The 19,670-nt window shown below is 36.6% G+C and overlaps 2 protein-coding genes across 3 annotated transcripts; both read right to left on the reverse strand.

The window, feature by feature from the left end:
• Positions 1-263: 263 nt before the first annotated feature.
• Positions 264-6,102, reverse strand: si:dkey-30c15.13 (uncharacterized protein LOC558731 homolog). Of its 2 annotated transcripts, XM_048169686.1 has the most exons (8): positions 5,902-6,102; positions 4,656-4,684; positions 4,252-4,416; positions 2,407-2,517; positions 2,216-2,272; positions 1,340-1,447; positions 1,105-1,251; positions 264-1,009 (listed from the first exon to the last, which is right to left on the reverse strand). In XM_048169686.1, the coding sequence occupies exons 1-8, from the start codon at positions 6,008-6,010 to the stop codon at positions 956-958; spliced, it is 780 nt and encodes a 259-aa protein (XP_048025643.1). In that variant the 5' UTR covers positions 6,011-6,102; the 3' UTR covers positions 264-955. The 2 variants fall into 2 exon arrangements, with proteins under 2 accessions (XP_048025643.1, XP_048025644.1); XM_048169687.1 differs by lacking the exon at positions 4,656-4,684 and having other exon boundaries at positions 5,902-6,006.
• Positions 6,103-8,208: 2,106 nt separating this feature from the next.
• On the reverse strand, positions 8,209-19,006 carry LOC125253702 (B-cadherin-like). Its single transcript, XM_048167721.1, has 15 exons — positions 18,726-19,006; positions 18,190-18,291; positions 17,489-17,638; positions 17,206-17,361; positions 16,785-16,929; positions 16,515-16,681; positions 13,702-13,830; positions 13,421-13,606; positions 12,933-13,177; positions 12,124-12,266; positions 10,110-10,331; positions 9,809-10,027; positions 9,193-9,329; positions 8,950-9,081; positions 8,209-8,759 (listed from the first exon to the last, which is right to left on the reverse strand). Exons 1-15 carry the CDS (start codon positions 18,753-18,755, stop codon positions 8,550-8,552), a joined length of 2,373 nt encoding a protein of 790 aa, XP_048023678.1. The 5' UTR covers positions 18,756-19,006; the 3' UTR covers positions 8,209-8,549.
• Between the last annotated feature and the right edge of the window lie 664 nt (positions 19,007-19,670).

Below are 19,670 nucleotides of genomic sequence, written 5' to 3' on the forward strand. Positions count from 1 at the left end.
TTCGACTCCTTTATGTAAACAGACGTGACGCAACACAAACGGCGAAATGCTTGAATTTCCCGCGGAAACCCACCAGTATTTATCGAATTATAAAACATTATTACAAGCTTACCATTGTGAATCGGGCTAAAGTAAGGAGAACGTTTTGAACACTGGCTGGTTATATACTTGCTCAAAAATTGATTTTGGATAATTTTTAACTAAAAAAATGTTACAGACTGCAGCTTTAAAGATGTAAAAACTGTATTAAAGACAACATGAAACAGCATTAACAATGTAGCTTCAGTAATAACATTTTTTTTTCAATATGAAACAAAATACTCAGCAGCAAATAATGCAGATCAGGACTTTATCCGTTAGGATTTGATTGGTGGAAAGTGTTATTACTATATTTGTTGATATATTTTTCCCCACATTTGCAAAAAGGTCATTTCAGAAGTAGATAAAGATATTACATTTTTATTATGCAATAATTTGCATAATTTTTTGTCTCTTTTCTCTAGAATGATGCCCACTAATGAGACCCGTGCATAAGACCTGTAACATCTATTAGGAAAGTAAACAAGGTCAATTCTGATCTTATGTTGTCTTTACAATAGAACAATATGACTTTCAGCAATGGCACGACAAACACAAATAAAGACACAATCTAATATCCACATTTAATTGCACATAAATATATTATTATACAAAATCATTGATGAGGTCTATGTGATCCTCACAAATTACATGCATATGTAATGAATGTATATAAATTAAATATAACTTATAAATGATATATTGTATGGAATAAATGGAAGTATGCAGTATATATATTCAGGTTTTTGCAATATCATTGCTATTTGCCATAGTAAACTGGGCTGCAAATGCTAAAAAAATGTATTTATTCTCTTGACAAAATATAATAAGCCATAAATTTGCTTGCATAAGTTTCCTGATTTCACACACTGACAGTTCAAATGCTGAAATGTTCGTTTTCCAGCAGTGGATCTGTATGTTCTTCTGAGTTCTAAGACACACGGGTTCAGATATTGCATTAATCATAAAATAAATAACCATTAATATAACAGCATATTCTGGTGTTTGAAGGTGTGAATGCTGTACCTGCATTACGGTGATGTAGTCCTTTTTGTAGGAGGTGCTGTAGGACTTCATACCTCTCCAAATAAGAAAAAGCGTGTACATGGCTGCAAACATACACTGGAGGATGGACACTACACCACTTCCCTTCAGCACGTTCACCCCAATGCGCTGACAGAGAGAGACAGAGATGGAGAGACATGAACTCATTTCTAGTGGTTTGCCAATGGCTTATTATTGAGTGTCTCTGTATTCACACCTGCTGAGTGGTGGCTTTGTCAAGTTGTGAGGATTTCATAAAGAAGGAGGGAAAAGAACAAACTGCAAACAGCAAGCCAAAGATGTTCAGGCCCATCAGAGTCATGACCTACAACACATCACAGATCTCATATTACGCAAACAAGCAGCCTATGTATGTTACGTCATGTTAAGAATGTTAACGACATATAATCATATGTTATGATATGTCATATTGCCAAGACAGAACTGCTTGTGGTTTTGGCCAACCTAAGTTTTTTTTTTTTGTTATGATTCAAGCATATAGAAACCATGATTTGAGTGTGTAGAAACAAACAAGACAGTTATTGTCAGATTTCATTGGTGATTTCAAATATGAAATTTAATTGAAAGATTGGCAAACAGCTTTGGAGAATTAGATGTTTCCCCCTTTCAAAGAGATGGTAGCTGCACTTGCATGCCCGAGAGGCGTTTCAAAGATGGCCACCGAGTGAAATGACTTGTCTTAAAGGGACTTTGCGTTAGAGGCTCAGGTTCCCATAGAAACCCAAGACTTGCGCTTAGGACTGCACATGCATTTACATACACATACATTTGTCCCAAACAATATAACAACATTTAATTTGGACATGAATATCTGAATGTCATCAGGCAACAAAACATCAAACTGATATTAAAAAAAAAAAGCACAAACGATTTAAGCAAAACATTTAATAGAAAGACATTTGTGGAGTTAAAAATGATAACGCAATACAGATAATGTTCAAAAAGAACAAGAAGGCAAACAGTATTGTGTCTTGACTAATGAAGTATGCTTATACTTTTTGGGTCACTATAGCTGGTTAAGCTAGATTAGAAACTCATCAAGTCCATTAAAAAAGACATAAAACAAACTTACTTTGATTTTTTGGGGTTTCCTCTGGAGCTCAATCGCAAGTGACCCGGTGGCCACATACTGAGACATAAACAATATAATACAGACAGAAATCATTAGTAACTCTACTCTAGTGTGTCATACTGATAATTGCTTTGTTCTGATTTTTCTGATTGTCAAATTTGGTTACCACAAAGGTTAATTTGAGCACTTACAAACAGGCCACACCATACTGGAGCTGTCAAAGATGCAGAACAGCTGAAAGTCAAACAAGTATAAGAGAAGGTGCAGAGAATACAGGAGACAGCACTGAAAATCTGAACAACCTGAGAGAGAAAGACAGAAAAAGCAAGAATTACAGTACACATTGCCTAATGTTGGTCAAATATAGTATGTGAAGTAGTAACAATATGCAATAATAAATCTTTCAAATAATAGTATGCCACATTGTTATCATTTTGCATGTTTCATTAAAGGTGCCCTAGAACTTCTTTTTAAAAGATGTAATAAGTCTAAGGTGTCCCCTGAATGTGTCTGTGAAGTTTCAGCTCAAAATACCCCATAGATTTTTTTAAATTCATTTTTTTAACTGCCTATTTTGGGGCATCATTAACTATGCACCGATATATAGGCTGCGGCCCCTTTAAATCTCGTGCTCCCCCTCCCCCGGAGCTCACGCTTGCCTTGAACAGCATAAACACAGTTTACACAGCTAATATAACCCTCAAAATGGATCTTTACAGCGTCATGCATGCTGCTTGCATACATCGGATCATGTAAGTATAGTATTTATTTGAATGTTTACATTTGATTCTGAATGAGTTTGAGGCTATGCTGCGTGGCTAAAGCTAACATTACACACTGTTGGAGAGATTTATAAAGAATGAAGTTGTGTTTATGCATTATACAGACTGCAAGTGTTTAAAAATGAAAATAGCGACGGCTCTTTTGTCTCCGTGAATACAGTAATAAACGATGGTAACTTTAACCACATTTAACAGTACATTAGCAACATGCTAACGAAACATTTAGAAAGACAATTCATAAATATCACAAAAAATATCATGTAATCATGGATCATGTCAGTTATTATTGCTCCATCTGCCATTTTTCGCTATTGTCCTTGCTTGCTTACCTAGTCTGATGATTCAGCTGTGCACAGATCCAGACGTTGTTCCCTTGTGTAATGCCTCAATCATGGGCTGGCATATGCAAATATTGGGGGCGTACATATTAATGATCCCAACTGTTACATAACAGTCGGTGTTATGTTGAGATTCGCCTGTTCTTCGGAGGTCTTTTAAACAAATGAGATTTACATAAGAAGGAGGAAACAATGGAGTTTGAAACTCAGTGTATGTCTTTTCCATGTACTGAACTCTTGTTATTTAACTATGCCAAGATAAATTCAATATTTAATTCTAGGGCACCTTTAAGTGAGTGGTGTTAATCTCAAAAATAAAATGGTTATTCTTTATCTTTTTGGCAGTCCAATCAAATAATGAGTCAAGAAAAAGATGATAAACATCACTGTTGATTCGGCTATCATTCGTCAAATTTTAGTAGCACTGATATACTATTATACTTTTTGTTAATATTTTGTATATTTTCTTTTTTTACTTTAATTTTTAAGTTAGTTCTTTCTATTAGCCTTTTCTTTTTTAAATGTCTATATAGTTTGAAATACGAGTCTATGAGTTTATACAGTATATATATTTTTAGGTTTTATTTCATTTAGTTTATTTTATTTAACGTTTTTTTGGTTGTAGTTCCTAATCCTAGTCAAACTGAAAACTAAAGACTTGGACATGTGTATACTTTGCTTGTATACCACTATTTTGGTAAATGCAATAAGTCATCCATAGATTTTATGTAATACAAAAAAAAGTTGCATAATATTTTTTGCATAATATATATATTGCAGAAAAGTGGCATGGTAGTATGCTTTTCTGGATAGTCTAATACTATCTTAACATTCAAAGATGAGCATGCATGTTTCATGTAATCAGTTTTATCAGGTTTGTTGGGTGTCTATGAAAGTTAAACTAGATTTTTGTTACCCCAGACAGAAGGATGCGGGTATTGACCACTGTCCCAAACCAACGGACCAATCTATCTTCCATCGGCTCTACAGTTGTGGAGTCGGCAGCTGGAAGTGGGTGGGGCAAAGGCCGTTCCTTAAAAAACACCTGATGCAGTCCCTCCTGGAACATGTTCTGAGTCATCTGGGACAAAACAGGTAACCTCATGAGTAACCATGAAACAAATGGTTGGCTATATATGGTGATATTCCAAAACTGATTTCGAATTTTTGTTGTGTATTTAGCCGATTTGTCAACATATACATCTAGAGCAGTACAACATGGCATTTACAGTCATGCTCGACAACTGAAAATGTAATACAAGTCTATAGTGACTGCTATTGACATACAAGTCCTCCCAAATGAAATAATGAATAACTTACCTCTGGATTCACAGGCATATGAAACACTTCTAAATCAGTCCAAAACAAGTCAACAAACAATGAAGTATACAGAATCACTTCAAGAAGATCCGTCTTCGTGAAATACAGGGTCAAAGTTCTTTCTCAGGTATCATTCTTAAAGCCCGCCCAATAGGCAGAGTACTGATTTGTGATTAGCCAGAATATGATCAAAGGTTGTGTAGTGTCATAGTTTCATATTGGTTATTATGACTCATGTTGTTTAAAGTAAGCTTTATACAGGCTACATTTTTAGAATTTAAATAATAAAAAAAAAAACATACATTTTAAAATAGTTCTATTTATTGCTAAAGCAGTGTTTACTTAGCCTGGTAATACCAGACTCTGCTACTTCACTTTGCTTCGTAGACAGAGTCTGGAATGGCATAATAGAGAAGTGTTTTCTCTCTCGCTAGGGGGCGCTTGTCTGAAGTTTAAAATCATTGGTTACCCGTAAGCCAATCAGATACGTTTAGTTATGACGTATGTTATGTGCCTGTACAGCCGCATCGAAGCACAGACATCATGCATCGAACTCAAATCTATGATTGAACTTCCACTGTAAACCTGTTGTAAACACATGATGATGCGAGCGAAATACCGGAGTGAACATGGCTGTAAACGACTTTTGCAGATTATGCGAAGTTAATCTACGCATACACGGTAACAATTGATAAATTAAACCAGGGCTCTCAAGTGTCACACATTGAGCGTGACAGTCACTCATTTCGGTCTTTTGTCACGCACTCCCGCCACACATTGTATTTCTCACGCAGAAAAACTATTTATCATATATTTAATATGCCGCAGCGCCCAAAATGTATCTGGCCGCGCCGCTCTCTCTATGGAACCGGGCAGGAATCAAGCGCGTCTCGAACCTGCCACTTATCAGCCAATCAAAAAAAAAGAAAGAGGCTACACAATAGCCAATCAGAAAATAGCACTATTGTATCTGGGTAAGATTTAACGCAACAACCAATGAAAAAAAAAAGCATATCCTGGAATTGTTCACCATCATCATCCTCGTTCACCCACAGAGGAAACCACTGGAGCTCTGAGCATCACTTTGAGCACAGAATAAGTCATGATCTCCTGTTTTAATGTTACAACAAATTCACAACTTGTTTGACACAAACAATGACAACTTGTCACTCTTGCCTGTCTTCAAAACTTGAGAGCCCTGTTAAACTTTTCCCAAAACCAGTCGGGAGTAGGGCCACAACATCACCTCCATTTAAAATGTTTATCAAACACTCTTCTTGTTCTGGCTTCAGTTTGAAAAAGAGTTGAATGTTCTCCATAACAGAGCGAATTGCATCCCGTGTCTCGTTTCCCATTTCCGCGGTCGTTTCGGTTTTCGATTTCTCTAACCTACAATGTAAAACTCGGCGCTTAGCATCTACGTCACGGCTCTCAGCCCGCCCTCTGTTCGTTGATTGGCCCGGCTGTTTCCAGACCGGTGGAAAACAGAAAGCTCTGACGCTGTATCAGACTGAGTACAGAAGCGAAATGAAATTGAGCGGAAGTAGGAAGTCTGACGTAATCAGGCTAGTGTTTACTGATAGTTAAACAAACATTCTTTAATGTATATTATAAGAAAAAAAACACTGACAAATACAACAAAGTAGTGATGAGATAAACTACTGTATTAAACAAAAGTAAAATCTTCATTGAACAACAAATGCAAACAAAAAATAAATAAACAAATACATAAAAAGCAGGTGTTTGTCTTATGTACATTTAGTCACAACAGCTTCAGTTGCATAACACACATTTAAAATGTCTGCAAAAATTTTTCTGATAAAACAACTACATCCTAAACTACAGTACAGAATGAAAAACAAACAAGATACTTGCATTACCACCCCCAGGTTTTGGATTATTCTTTCTGAATTAACTCTATACTGTCAGAAACACTGCACAGAAATTAGGGGTACAAAATCACTGTGGATCCCTAACTATCCTTATCTATCCCTAAATGGTGCATATTAGTATTTTAAAGCTGCAGTCTGTAACTTTTTTTGGTTAAAAATTATCCAAAATCAATTTTTGAGCAAGTAAATAGCCAGTGTTCAAAGCTATCTTCTTACCTTAGCCTGATTTACAACGGTAATAATGTTTTCTAATAAGCGCGGTACCAGTGGGTTTCTGTGGGAAATATGAGCTTGTCGCCGTTCATGTTTGCGTCATTACGTCACATCTGTTTACATAAAGGAGTCCCAGCTAGTAGGCTATATGTGAGGATGCTGCAGGTGGAGGATCATTTATAGCCTTTTCCCACAGTAGCTGGAATAATTAAACATATCATTTTGATGGCGTGTATTGTAATCCAGAAAGGCCCAAACAACAATCATCAGTGTCAACTGGAGATTCACCCGTAGTCAAAAGCAGAAGACTTCGGACTGTGGAGTGGCTACAGAAATTGAAATCTACAGGTAACACTAATACACACTAAATACACATAGTCACGCAATGCTGATGTTTTTAACATTAACAATTTTAGAACAAAGTATAACAATAATAAGAATTTGCACAGTTTGATGTGATATGTGCTAAGTGATCGCTAGATTTAATCCCTATTGGTAGTGTGATTTATTGTAATGCTTTTTTTTCCTCAGTTGGTCAGAACAAAAGTGGCAGACAGGTTACTTGTTCAGATGACATTTTCTAGTAAATTTTTTTTATTTTGGTCATACTTCCAAGACGTAGAATCTCTGATTCTGAAGAACAGTATCCACACATACACCTCAAAACATTAGATTCATAAGTGCTAAGGAGCTGTGCCAAAGCACAACCCACGTATGGATAATTCCGCAAATAACAGCAATTGCAGGTTTCAAACAGAGGTGGCGACAAAGAGGCAAAACTTACGGACTGCAGCTTTAAGGGTACCTTAAGAGTACTTTTGGGGTAGATAAGGTATGTGGGTGGGTTGAAGGACACTGATTCATAGTGCAGAAATCTCCGGAGGGCAGTTTATTGAACAGAAAGATACTCTATTGAGGGTTGTACATCAGTTGTACACTCTTTATTGCGGTGTATTGTGGGATTGAATGAGTGCACTCTATAATGTCCACTAAGGATTCAGACACCCCTAAAAATGGCTGTTCCCTCAAATAGTGCCATATTTAAGGGTGTTGGGGGTGATTTCTGACATAGGGTTGCTCTGCTTAAACGCAGTCATACTAATGAGGCTCAGGTGTGGCCAATCAGCACATGTTCCCAGCTGCTGATTGAATGATGAGAAGTAGGCTGCATCCGAAAACTTAAAAATGCTGCCTCCGGAGGATGCATTCCAAGGAAGGCATCAAGGCACGTCTGAATCCAAAGTTATCTTCACTTCCTGTCTCATGTGATACCTTCATCTGATCGATTTTTGAAGGCAGCATAAATGCATCCTTTGATATCCCACAATCCCATGCTTTCCATTCTGTGACATTTGAGCTAAAAGATGGCATCTGAAAGTTGCATTTGGTGGTCAGTTTGTGTGTGCATGTACATTTTTGACCATTGCTTTCCACTTTTGATGTCATTTCTAGTGAGAAATTATTTTGCTGTAGATCATTAAACCCTTATGCTTGCTCAGAAGTCTGTCCGAAATCAGTTTCGTGAGGTGCCTTCATGTGCAAGCGCTGCCTGGAAAGTCATTGCCTGATACGGCAGTGAGGCCACAAGTCAGCTGCTTAGGTTTTCGGATGCAGCCGTGGTGACGCAGAAGTGCCCTCGGGATACTCATCACAAGTACAAAGGTGTACCTCTTGCCCCAGTAACAAGCTATAGCTATCATTTTTGCACATTTTTCTGACAGAATGTATTAACACATTACAGCATATTTGGTAACAGATTTCACATCACACTCTCCTATATGAGGACATATCATTCATCTTCTCCTACAGCATACATGTCAGCCAGTCTCCTGAACTTAGGTCCCCACTTCTGCAAATCCTGGAAGTCCAAATCTCCATCACTGATGGACGACTGCAGAGAGCTGAGAGATCCAGCTTCAGACCCCTCACCCTCATGAGCAAACACCAGCATGGAGTCATACGGCACCACACAGTGGTCATCATCTGCTGTGCACAGATTCTACAGAAACACAGAGTCCAATATATTACACATGCATGTAACTCATTCTGTTGTGGACATGTTCCTCGATCTTTTATTGGTCAAACCCTTATACTTTTTTTTGTTTCAGGGCCAACAAGTATGTTGTTGACCTTGCAGAAATAATGGGGACCCTCATGAACATACACACAAGCACTCTTACTATACATACTTCATAAATTAAGTTTCCAATATCTTCTTTCTCTTCTGGATGTTGCCAATAGAAGACCGTATGTAAGGCCGTCGGGGCAATATCTGTAGAGGAAATGTCTGGTCCCCTGCACAACAGCATCATATCATAGACCTGTAACACACATGTACATACACAACATAAACACTGAGTACAGTAAGACTTAACAGTAGTAAACCACTTCAGTGGATTCAATGAACGTGATTTGAGGAAGACCATGTGCACCTGGTCCTGTTCGCCGCATCCTTCCTCATTGTAACAAAAAATATTGCCCCTGTCTTCTTCTTTTTGGCTGAAATGTTCCCACTTTCTCCCACACTTTCTCTTCAGGTGAAGAAACAACAGCATCAGCAGCAGCAGCACTAAAGAAGAGAAGAAATATATTTCTTACATATTATCAGCACTGTTATTAGTAGAGATTTCAAAGGCCAGCAGCATTATAATAATTATTATCAATGATAATAATAAATGTTCCTTGAGCATAAAATCAGCATATTAGAATGATTTCAGAAGGATCGTGTGACACTGAAGACTGGAATAATGATGCTGAAAATTCAGCTTTTCCATCACAGGAATACATTTTAATACATTTTCAAATACAAAATAGTTCTTTAAATTGTAATTATATTTCATGATAATAATGTTTTTACTGTATGTTTTGATTAAATAAATGCAGTCTTGGTGAACTTCTTGCTAAAACAATATATATATATATATATATAAACAAACAAACGGTAGTGTATAAATATATTTACAAATATATATTTAGGAATTCAAATATCATATTTAGGTTCATAAATATACACATTTTTTCTTGTTTGTAAGCCCATTGTTTGCTTACCAAGAAAGCATAAGATAGCTGCTAAAACATAGACGGGCAGGATGAAGATGTTAGGAGTATATACACCGCTGGAGCAGGTAACGTCATCACCTTTACAGTCACACACCTCCACTATGATAGAACTGTTCTGAGACAACATCTTAGTGTCGTACACACGCAACAGCAGGCTGTATTCACCAAGAGCCAAACGTCTGAGTGGTCTCAAGCACACCTCACAGCCTGAGAATCGAGAAGAGAAAAAATTGTGAGGTATCCAGTTTATTTATAACAGATTATCAAAACTTAGCTGAACCAGTCTTACTGGAGTTGCTGATGATGGTCCAGTTGCTTTGATATTCTTTATGTAGCTCTGTGATGAATGGTGGGCCGTTTTCTGGCCCATCTGGATCTTTGATGGTCAAACAAATGGGCTTTGGTTCTGTAGAACATATTTGGACTCTGCTCTGCTCCAGCACTGGAGCGTTGTCATTAACATCCACCAGCTTAATCACTAATGTGCCTGTTCCTGTGGCAGGCTCAATGTCTACAGAAAAAAAAAAAACCAATGCAACAAATTTGAAGGCTTGAGTACGCAGTTTAAAAAGAAGTGGCATTAAAGTAGCTCACCAGAAGAGTAAAATTCTGCAACCTGTTATGCAGTTATGTTATATTTTTTTCTGTGGGACACACAAGAAGATGTTTAGCAGAACGTCTACTCTGCTCTTTTCTGCTCAGTAAAGACTGGTAAATTACCATTAAGAGATCATGTGTGAACACTGAACAGGACATTTTCAAAAATACTGGTAAATTGGTTCTGGTGATTTCCTGGTATGAGAAGTTGTAACAGTACCAGTGAATTACTGGTATGATGCTGTGTGTGAACAAAGAAATCGTTTATCAGTATGATCACATACGAGGTCAGAATGCACAGATGTAAGAAGTCTGCTTTGGACCAATCATAAAGCTCTGTCCAAGTTGTTTTCAATAAGTTCCGCTGCAGTTATTGTGTACTATTGTATATGCTAAAGGCTTCTATATTATGCATCTCATGTTTTTAAGAGCAAAACCGCATTCTGTTTGATCATCCTCTTATGCCTGCCACTCAGAAGTAAAACAAAAAAATGTAATCAAATTGGACAGATAGTGAAACTAAAGTGCTTCTCATCCAGGTGGATTAAGAAAACAGCTCAGTGTTTAAAGGTCATTTTTGATGATTTACATCATAGAGTTCACTAGTGTTTTGGATGTGTGAAAGGTATCTTACCATTAAAAAAAGTTGTTCTGGGAATTTTTATGGTAATTTACAGGGATTACTGTGTGAAAGGGGCTAATAATGACCATAGCTGTGTAGCTCCAAAAAGAACAAAAATGCTTAATTAAGTAGTCAACACAATATATTATATTAAGCAATTCTTCTAAAGCCAACATCAGATGTGTTTCGAGCAACAGTCTTTTATTAAATTTAAATTAAAATTCTGTCATTAATTACTCACCCTCGTGTTGTTCCACACCTGTAAGACCTTCATTCATCTTCAGAACATAAATTACATCAAATCCGATGGCTCAGTGAGGCCTCCATTTACAGCAAGATAATTAACACTTACAAATGCCCAGAAAGGTACTAAACATATATTTAAAACAGTTCATGTGACTACAGTGGTTCAACCTTAATGTTATGAAGCGACAAGAACACTTTTTGTGTGCCAAAAAAACAAAATAATGACTATATTCAACAATATTTAGTGATGGGCAATTTCAAAACATTGCTTCATGAAGCTTCGAAGCTTTACTAATCTTTTGTTTCGAGTCAGTGGTTCGGAGCATGTATCAAACTACCAAAGTCATGTGAACCATTGAAATTTTGAAACATTTCGAAACACTTAAGATGTAATGAAGCCTTGTTTACTGAAATCACGTGACTTTTGCAGTTTGATGCATGCTCCGAACTACTGATTTGAAACAAAAGATTCGTAAAGCTTTGAAGCCTCATGAAGCAATGTTTACTAGATATTTTTGAATAAAGTCATTATTTTGTTTTTTGCCGCACAAAAAGTATTCTCATCGCTTCATAACATTAAGGTTGAACCACTGTAGTCACATGAACTGTTTTAATATGTCTTTAGTAGCTTTCTGGGCATTTGAAAGTGTTAATTATCTTGCTGGCAATGCAGGCCTCACTGAGCCATCGGATTTTAACAAAAATATCTTAATTTGTGTTCTGAAGATGACCGATGGTCTTACAGGTGTGGAACGACATGAGGGTGAGTAATTAATGACAGAATTTTCATTTTTGGGTGAACTAACCCTTTAAGCATCTGAATATTTAAATAAATTACCATTGTCATATGCAGCTACTAAGACTGTGTACTGTTCATCTCTTATGAACAAGGCCTCTCTGTCCAGTGAGCTCCTGACTCTGATGAGTCCAGTGTCCTCGGTGATCTCCAGCCAGTTTGCAAAATCGTGCAGCAATTTATATCTGACATCAAAAACAAAAACAAAAACGATGAACATGACAGAAACAGTGGTGCATATAAAATGGTATTGTTTACATGTGTACCATAGTAGTACCATAGAATCTTTGAGAGTACAATTTAAATAGTAGAAAAGATAATAAATAATGAATAATTATAATTAATAAATAATTTAAATACATGAATATGTTAATTCAATACCATATACATATGTTACAGTACCATCTGATCACTGTTAAATTGTACCACCACAGTACTTCATTGTACAGGCATTTTGTGATACAAAAAAAAACAGGTTTAGTTGGTTTTTACAGTACAAAGAAATAATTCACAGATTAAAATAAAAGAACATCAACATACTATTTACCTAGCCAGCATTTCAATGTTTATCGAATCAACGTCATGCAAAGCTAAATCACTGTTGAAATCTGTTTCAATTTTGCTAATCGAATTAACATTGATACCAAAATTGTTCAAAGTTGGTTTATAAGTATTTTGTTAAACATTTTACAATCATTTAGCTTTAAACACTGTTTCAACTTTGAAACAACTGACACTATTACAACTTTGAAGTTTTGTCACATGCCAGCTGGATAAATACACAAAAAAGGGGTTTCATGATATGACACACCGTATAATTGTACTGTTTTGTGTATGTATGAATGTAAAACCTTATTTTCTGCTCTCTAGCAGTGTCTGGGTCTTTGGCTGTGTAATTTTGGATGGTGCTGCCCACCACAACGTTCTCTTGAACCATGATCTGTATCTCTGCAGGCTCAAATACAGGTGGCTCATTTACATCCTGCACCGTGATGGTGACAGTAGCAGTGGAGGTGGACAAAGGAACAGCAAAAGGAACCTCGTTCTCTACCAATACCAGCAGAGAGAAATTGTTGGCCTGCTCAAAGTCCAGACCCTGAAAATATAAGGACAACTGGATTTTTATTTTCTGAGGAAAAAATTCACCATCACTGGGTGGTTGTCAAATAAAAAATAAAGGGAAAAAAGCTTGTAACATGCTGATGGCACGACACAGTCACAGTGCTATTGTGAAGAAAATAAAATCTACACTACTAGCCAAAAAGTTTGGGGCCAGCAATATTTTAAGTTTTTATATATTTGTATCTGAGTGTATATTTGTATTTGAGTATGTATTCACTTTTGATGTTGTGATGATTCCCTCCATCCTGCTGGGGCCGGTACTGATGTTGAAGAATCCTTCCTCGTTGCCCTGGATGATGGTGAACTTCGCCACTGAGTTTGCAGTTAAAGGCTCGTCTCTATCTGTAACGTCCAACCTTGCAACAATTTCCTCAGCCTTATTTTCTTGTACTGTGCTTGCATACTGCCAAAACACACACAAACAGACTGTTTCATAAGTACTCAATGCCAGATGTGTTTGGAAAATTAAGCTTGAAGCCAAACCAACAATGAACTCACTGTTCTTTTGCTGAACTTAGGTGCATGATCATTGCTATCAGTGACTTTGATGTTGACCATACAGGTGGAAGAATGACCACGACCATTCATATCAGCCGCTTCTACAGCCAGCGTATACACTGTATGAGTCTGTTACCAAAGAGATGGTGACAGAGACAGCCATGTTCAATAGACAGTTATGAAACGACCCTTTAATATAGTGTTTCCAAACCCTATTCCTGGAGGCACACCAACATCACACATTTTGGATGTTTCCCTTATCTGAGTTTTAGACAAGTACTCACAAACTTTAGTAAGCACTACCCCTCAGGGGAATCCTTGCCGCTATTTTGAAGTACGTTCCACTTCGTGAAGTGGATGAGGGAAGTTTATATGAACAGATCCTCACTCCCTTGATTTTGACCGAGGAAGCAAGTCTACTTCATATGTACACTTCAGGCAGCTCCATATCCCACAATGCAACAAAATTGTGACACCACCGCATATCGCGTTTTATTTACCCCACCACAAACAACTCTATGATATATTAATTATGTTTTTTAATATTCAAAACACACATACACTGAACAAAATTACAAACGCAACACTTTTGTTTTTGCCCCCATTTTTCATGAGCTGACCTCAAAGATCTAAGACTTTTTCTATGTACACAAAAGACCTATTTCTCTCAAGTACTGTTCACAAATCTGTCTAAATCTCTGTTAGTGAGCACTTCTCCTTTGCTGAGATAATCCATCCACCTGACAGGTGTGGCATATCAAGATACTGATTAGACAGCATGATTATTGCACAGGTGTGCCTTAGGCTGGCCACAATAAAAGGCCACTCTAAAATGTGCATTTTTACAGTATTAGGGGGGGCCGAAAACCAGTCAGTTTCTGACAGTTTGTGCAGAAATTCTTTGGTTATGCAAACCGATTGTTGCAGCAGCTGTCTGGGTGGCTGGTCTCAGATGATCTTGGAGGTTAAGATGCTGGATGTGGAGGTCCTGGGCTGGTATGGTTACATGTGGTCTGCGGTTGTGAGGCCGGTTGGATGAACTGCCAAATTCTCTGAAACGGCTTTGGAGACGGCTTATGGTAGAGAAATGAACATTCAATTCACGGGCAACAGCTCTAGTGGACATTCCTGCAGTCAGCATGCCAATTGCACGCTCCCTCAAAACTTGCGACATCTGTGGCATTGTACTGTGTGATAAAACTGCACATTTTAGAGTGCCCTTTTATTGTGGCCAGCCTAAGGCACACCTATGCAATAAACATGCAAATCAGAATCTTGATATGCCAAACCTGTGAGGTGGATGGATTATCTCAGCAAAGGAGAAGTGCTCACTAACACAGATTTAGACAGATTTGTGAATAGTATTTGAGAGAAATAGGCCTTTTGTGTACATAGAAAAAATCTTAGATTGAGTTCATGAAAAATGTTCAGCTCATGAAAAATGGCAGCAAAAACAAAAGTGTTGTTTATAATTTTGTTCAGTGTATATACATATAGAATGCTACATTAAAAAATTCGTAAGTGATCAAGAGCTTAGGACGTTCCAGCTCAGAACATTGCAAAGGTTCCGCCAGTAGTGGGCACTCATGCAACGTAAGCAATGACGTACATCCAAGTTAACGAGACTGAGAGAAGTTAGTGAGGGAAGGGCATAAAAAAAAAAAAAAAACGAACTGGAACGCAGCCTTGGAGTCTCTACTAACGAGCTGATCAGTTGAATCAGGTTTTTTGTTTTTTTTTAGGATGAGTTTGAAAATGTGTAGTGGTGGTGTGCCTCCAAGAACAGGGAACACTGGTTTAATATACACCATTGTTCAAAAGTTTGGGGTTAGTAAGATATTTAAAAAGAAAAGAAAAGAAAAAAGAAAAGAAAAGAATAATTTTATTTTATTTTTAAAATCAGAGTCATTTGCATTGCTAGAAGCATTGCACGAACCTGGGTAAAATTCAGAATGTAAGATTTGGCTCCTTTTCATTTCATTGGAATGTGAATGTGAATTGGAATTTGAATTGGATTGAACAATGAGATTTTTTAAACTTGTTTAAAGTTTCAAACAAATCTTTGTCAAGCAATCATTTAAAGTTTGTCTTGATGAACTTTCCTTTTCAAGTTAAAAATTACTCTTATTGAATTTCTTGTAATTTCAGATCATTTCAATTCTATTAAATTGCAATTCTGCATACTGTTTGCTACCTGGATACAAATTCAATTTAAAAAGCATTCTCAATTCACGTAGCCAGAGTATGGTAATCTGCAGAAACTACAGGCCCACACATAAATCAAAGGGCACATAAAAAGATCCTTTTGGTCCAGTGTCATTTTAGTATTATTTATGTATTTTGGGAAAAAACCCTCATTCAAGACATCTATTTTTAATTAGTTTTTGTTTTTTTTCTATTTAGCTTAAATTTATTTTTATTTCAGTTTTAGTATTTTTAGTCCTTAAACTTAAAAAACATGAATGAAATTGGGCAACTAACTGAAATAGATTGAGTTTAAGCTTTGTACGTTCATCTAACATTATATATTATTTCAGCTTAATTTCAATGGACAAAAATGATTATTACTTTAAAAATGTATTTTTGCCATTTTGCCTTTATTGAGACAGAATAGTGTAGGGAACTGACAGGAAGCAAAGTGGGAGAGAGCCCGGGAGAGGACCATGAGCTGGGATTCGAACTCAGGCCAGACGAAGCACAATTGCGCCATGTCAGAATGCTGCTCACAAGCTTCGACAACAAAAAATATTTATAATAGCTTTTGTTTTCATAACAACTGGTCTCTGCATGTGCAAACTCTCAAGTTTTAGTACCTCTCTGTCCAAAATGCCCATAGAGGCCAGACTGATGACTCCATTGGTTGGGTCAATGCGGAATGCCCCACCGTTGGGTTCCTGTCTCACCAGTTTGTAACGCACCATGGCGTTAAAGGTTTTGGGGTCATCCAGGTCCTCTGCCGTCACTTGTACGATAGACACATCTGTATAAAACAAAGTATTTTATGTTATTTTGTCTTCTAAGAAACGAGTGTTTAGTTATTGAAAGATATTTCTGAGACGGATAGAATAATCTCCACATCCTACTTTGTTTTGCCCTTTCTAGGACCTCTCCCATGAAAGGATTTTGGGTACAGAATGGTTTGTTGTCATTTTGGTCAATAACTTTTATGGTGAGTTCGACAGGGGTTTCAATGTAGTCTTGATCCTCTGCTGAGGCATGAGTTGTGAGCTGCTCGAGTGCACAGACACATAACATACAACAACACAGCAATGAACTAAATTAATAATTGATGATCTTTACAATGGAACTGAACAGCCGAAATGCATCATTTTCCTGTCATCAAGCTGCTTTGAAACAATCTGTATTGTATAAAGCACTATATAAAGGTTACTTGACTTGACATTTATCAACATAAACTACTTCTATAAAGTTACACACTAACTCAAACTGTCTTAACATGTTATGTTTGAGAACCAGGTTCTTTGATCAATGCAGGTCACTCACAACATATTCTTCAGTTTCCTCTCTGTCCAGGGATTTGGTGACCCACAACATGCCTGAATATTTTTGCACTTTGAAAAGGCCCTCAGGAGGCTGGTCAGCTCCAGCACCTGTGATTTTATAAATCATTTTCATGGAAGCAGCAGCGGTGGACTTCATCTATGGAGCAAAACATACAGGCAAAGAAAATAACTTTTCTGAAGTGAAATCTCAAATAAAGACAGAGCAAAGAGGACAATGATATGCAAATTAAAAAGCAAAAAGGACACATAGAAGAGAGATACACCTTCACCACTTCCTTTGGGAATGGGCCTTTGTCATTTTCTAGAATGTTGACAGGGGGAATCAACCAATCCCTCTTTCTTCTGATCATGCCATTATATGGCTTGGGAAAGACCCTCATCAAGACGTTATGGGTCTCTGGGGTTGTACTATTCTGAATGACATAAATTTAAATAGAATAACCAAATATGTAAATGTTTTAGAAGATTTTGAGTAACAGTACAATAGTTCCAAAAAGTATTTGGACTTTTCAGCCACATTTTAAAATCCAAAATACACCAAGTTGCCTTTATTTCAAAGCAAGATAGCACAAACACACTTTTCAAAATGTTTGTTAGGCTTTAAATGATATGACAATAGATACACCTTTCAAAATTATGATTAAAATGTATTTGGACAGTTTGTGGTTGTCAGACGTTGGCAAAATGTTTTCATATGTGATTATGAACTACACTTGTGTTCAGAGAAACTGATTTGAATCCACTTAAAAAAAAAAGAAAAAAAAAGAAAAAAAAGAAGAACAGCTGGTTAAATGTAATTGCAAAAATGTCTCAGACAAGTTTGGGATCATTTGTTTGCAGATGCCACTTGTTTTTGCAATGAATTACTTTTTAAATTTCAAGCAAACATCCAAAACCTTTTTGGAACTACTAAATACTTTTAGAAATAATAAGAGAAATCAGAAAAAAGTCGGTAAATATATACCTGCCAAAGCGGGCTGCTGTTTCTCTTGTCAAGGATGAACTGTCCCTGTTGAATGGCTTCTAAATACTCTGGTATGATCTCTCCTTGGATTGTGAATATCACCTGTTAAAGCATACATGAAGCATGCATCATTTTATATGTGATTTCAAATAATAATAATTAAAGAAATGTATAATAATAATTAAAAAAAATCCATGACTTTTCACATGAATCAGGTTGCATACAATTCCTATAGGTAAAGCTGGAACACAGAAAACTCAATTCTGATGCATTCATTTTCTTTCTCCATTCTATGATAAAATCAGCAGATATGACTCATTTTAAGGAATTACACATACAGCTATTAATAAAAAAGAATGACATGGCTGAATACTGAAAAAAAATTCCATGTATACATAAAATATTTCATTTTAAACTATATGCAATTTTGCAAGATCCATCATCTAAACTTTAACAGACAGAAATACACATAGATGGTGTCTTCATCACATGCATAAAACATAAATATAAGAAAAAAGAAAAGAAACAACACTCACCAGAGACAAAACACAGGTGTATCCTTTCATGCTCACAATGTAATGGAGTAATAAAATACACACTTTAGCTGTGTATCTCTTTCTAGTTCCTGGTGGTAGCTGTGCTGTACAGTCTGATCTCGGTGTGTGTGTGTGTGTGCATTTGCATTATGAGAAGGTGCTAAAGGCAAAACGTCAGAGGACAATGAGCTTCACGTCAGGTGATGGCATGTTTAAAAACATGAAGCAGGTCTAACAAGTGTAGTCATATGCAGCATTGCATGGAACAATTCAGTGCCAGCTTCAATAAACTACAACAAACATCCATGTTTTTATTTTTTATGTTTTTTTTTTATACAACATAAAAATGTTAAGTTATAATAAAATGCAGTCTGTTTGCAAGTGTATTGATGCTTAAGCCCTTGGGGCGAACAAATAGACATCATGGAAAAATGAGTTCAAGGGAATTGTTTTTGTTTTTTTTAAATGGATATGCTCCATATACTGTAAATCCATTGCACTGACAGCAGTGCATCTGGTGAATTTGCTGGTAAAACATTATAAAACTGTTCCATAAATAATATTTAACAATGCAGGAACATTAATTCTGCAGTCACTGCCAAGAACTACTGTACAAAGGTGGCAAACAGATGATTTGGGTTATTGACTTTCAGCTAATCAATTACTGAATTGTATATACATACTGTAGAACAACTGACTGACTGTTGAAAATAATTACTAATTATCTACTTAACACAAAAGTAACCTCTTAAATGTAATGCTGATAACTAGCCTTTGCAGTCATTCAGTAGCAATAAATGCTACCATGCAACTGTTCACCATGCCCTCACCAAGAAATTGTTTTCTTTAAAAATTATCATACAGTTTAGGACAAAACTTGAAACTCAATAAGGATAAAGCCTACTGACCAAGAGAACTCATAAGCCAACTTAGAAAAACCACCTG

This window comes from Megalobrama amblycephala, linkage group LG19 (assembly GCF_018812025.1).
Source record: "Megalobrama amblycephala isolate DHTTF-2021 linkage group LG19, ASM1881202v1, whole genome shotgun sequence".
NCBI classification, from domain to species: Eukaryota; Metazoa; Chordata; class Actinopteri; order Cypriniformes; family Xenocyprididae; genus Megalobrama; species Megalobrama amblycephala.

Excerpts from the sequence above, each read along its gene's own strand:
- LOC125253702 (XM_048167721.1), bottom strand. The coding sequence starts at position 18,755 with ATGAAAGGATACACCTGTGTTTTGTCTCTG. Across the intron at positions 16,682-16,784 it reads CCTAGAAAGGGCAAAACAAA|ATGTGTCTATCGTACAAGTG; the intron begins GTAGGATGTGGA and ends TGTTTTATACAG. Across the intron at positions 10,028-10,109 it reads GACCATCATCAGCAACTCCA|GCTGTGAGGTGTGCTTGAGA; the intron begins GTAAGACTGGTT and ends CTCGATTCTCAG.
- si:dkey-30c15.13 (XM_048169686.1), bottom strand. The coding sequence starts at position 6,010 with ATGGGAAACGAGACACGGGATGCAATTCGCTCTGTTATGGAGAACATT. Across the intron at positions 2,518-4,251 it reads CCCGCATCCTTCTGTCTGGG|GTTGTTCAGATTTTCAGTGC; the intron begins GTAACAAAAATC and ends TTTCTCTCTCAG. Across the intron at positions 2,273-2,406 it reads CAGTATGGTGTGGCCTGTTT|TATGTGGCCACCGGGTCACT; the intron begins GTAAGTGCTCAA and ends TTTATGTCTCAG.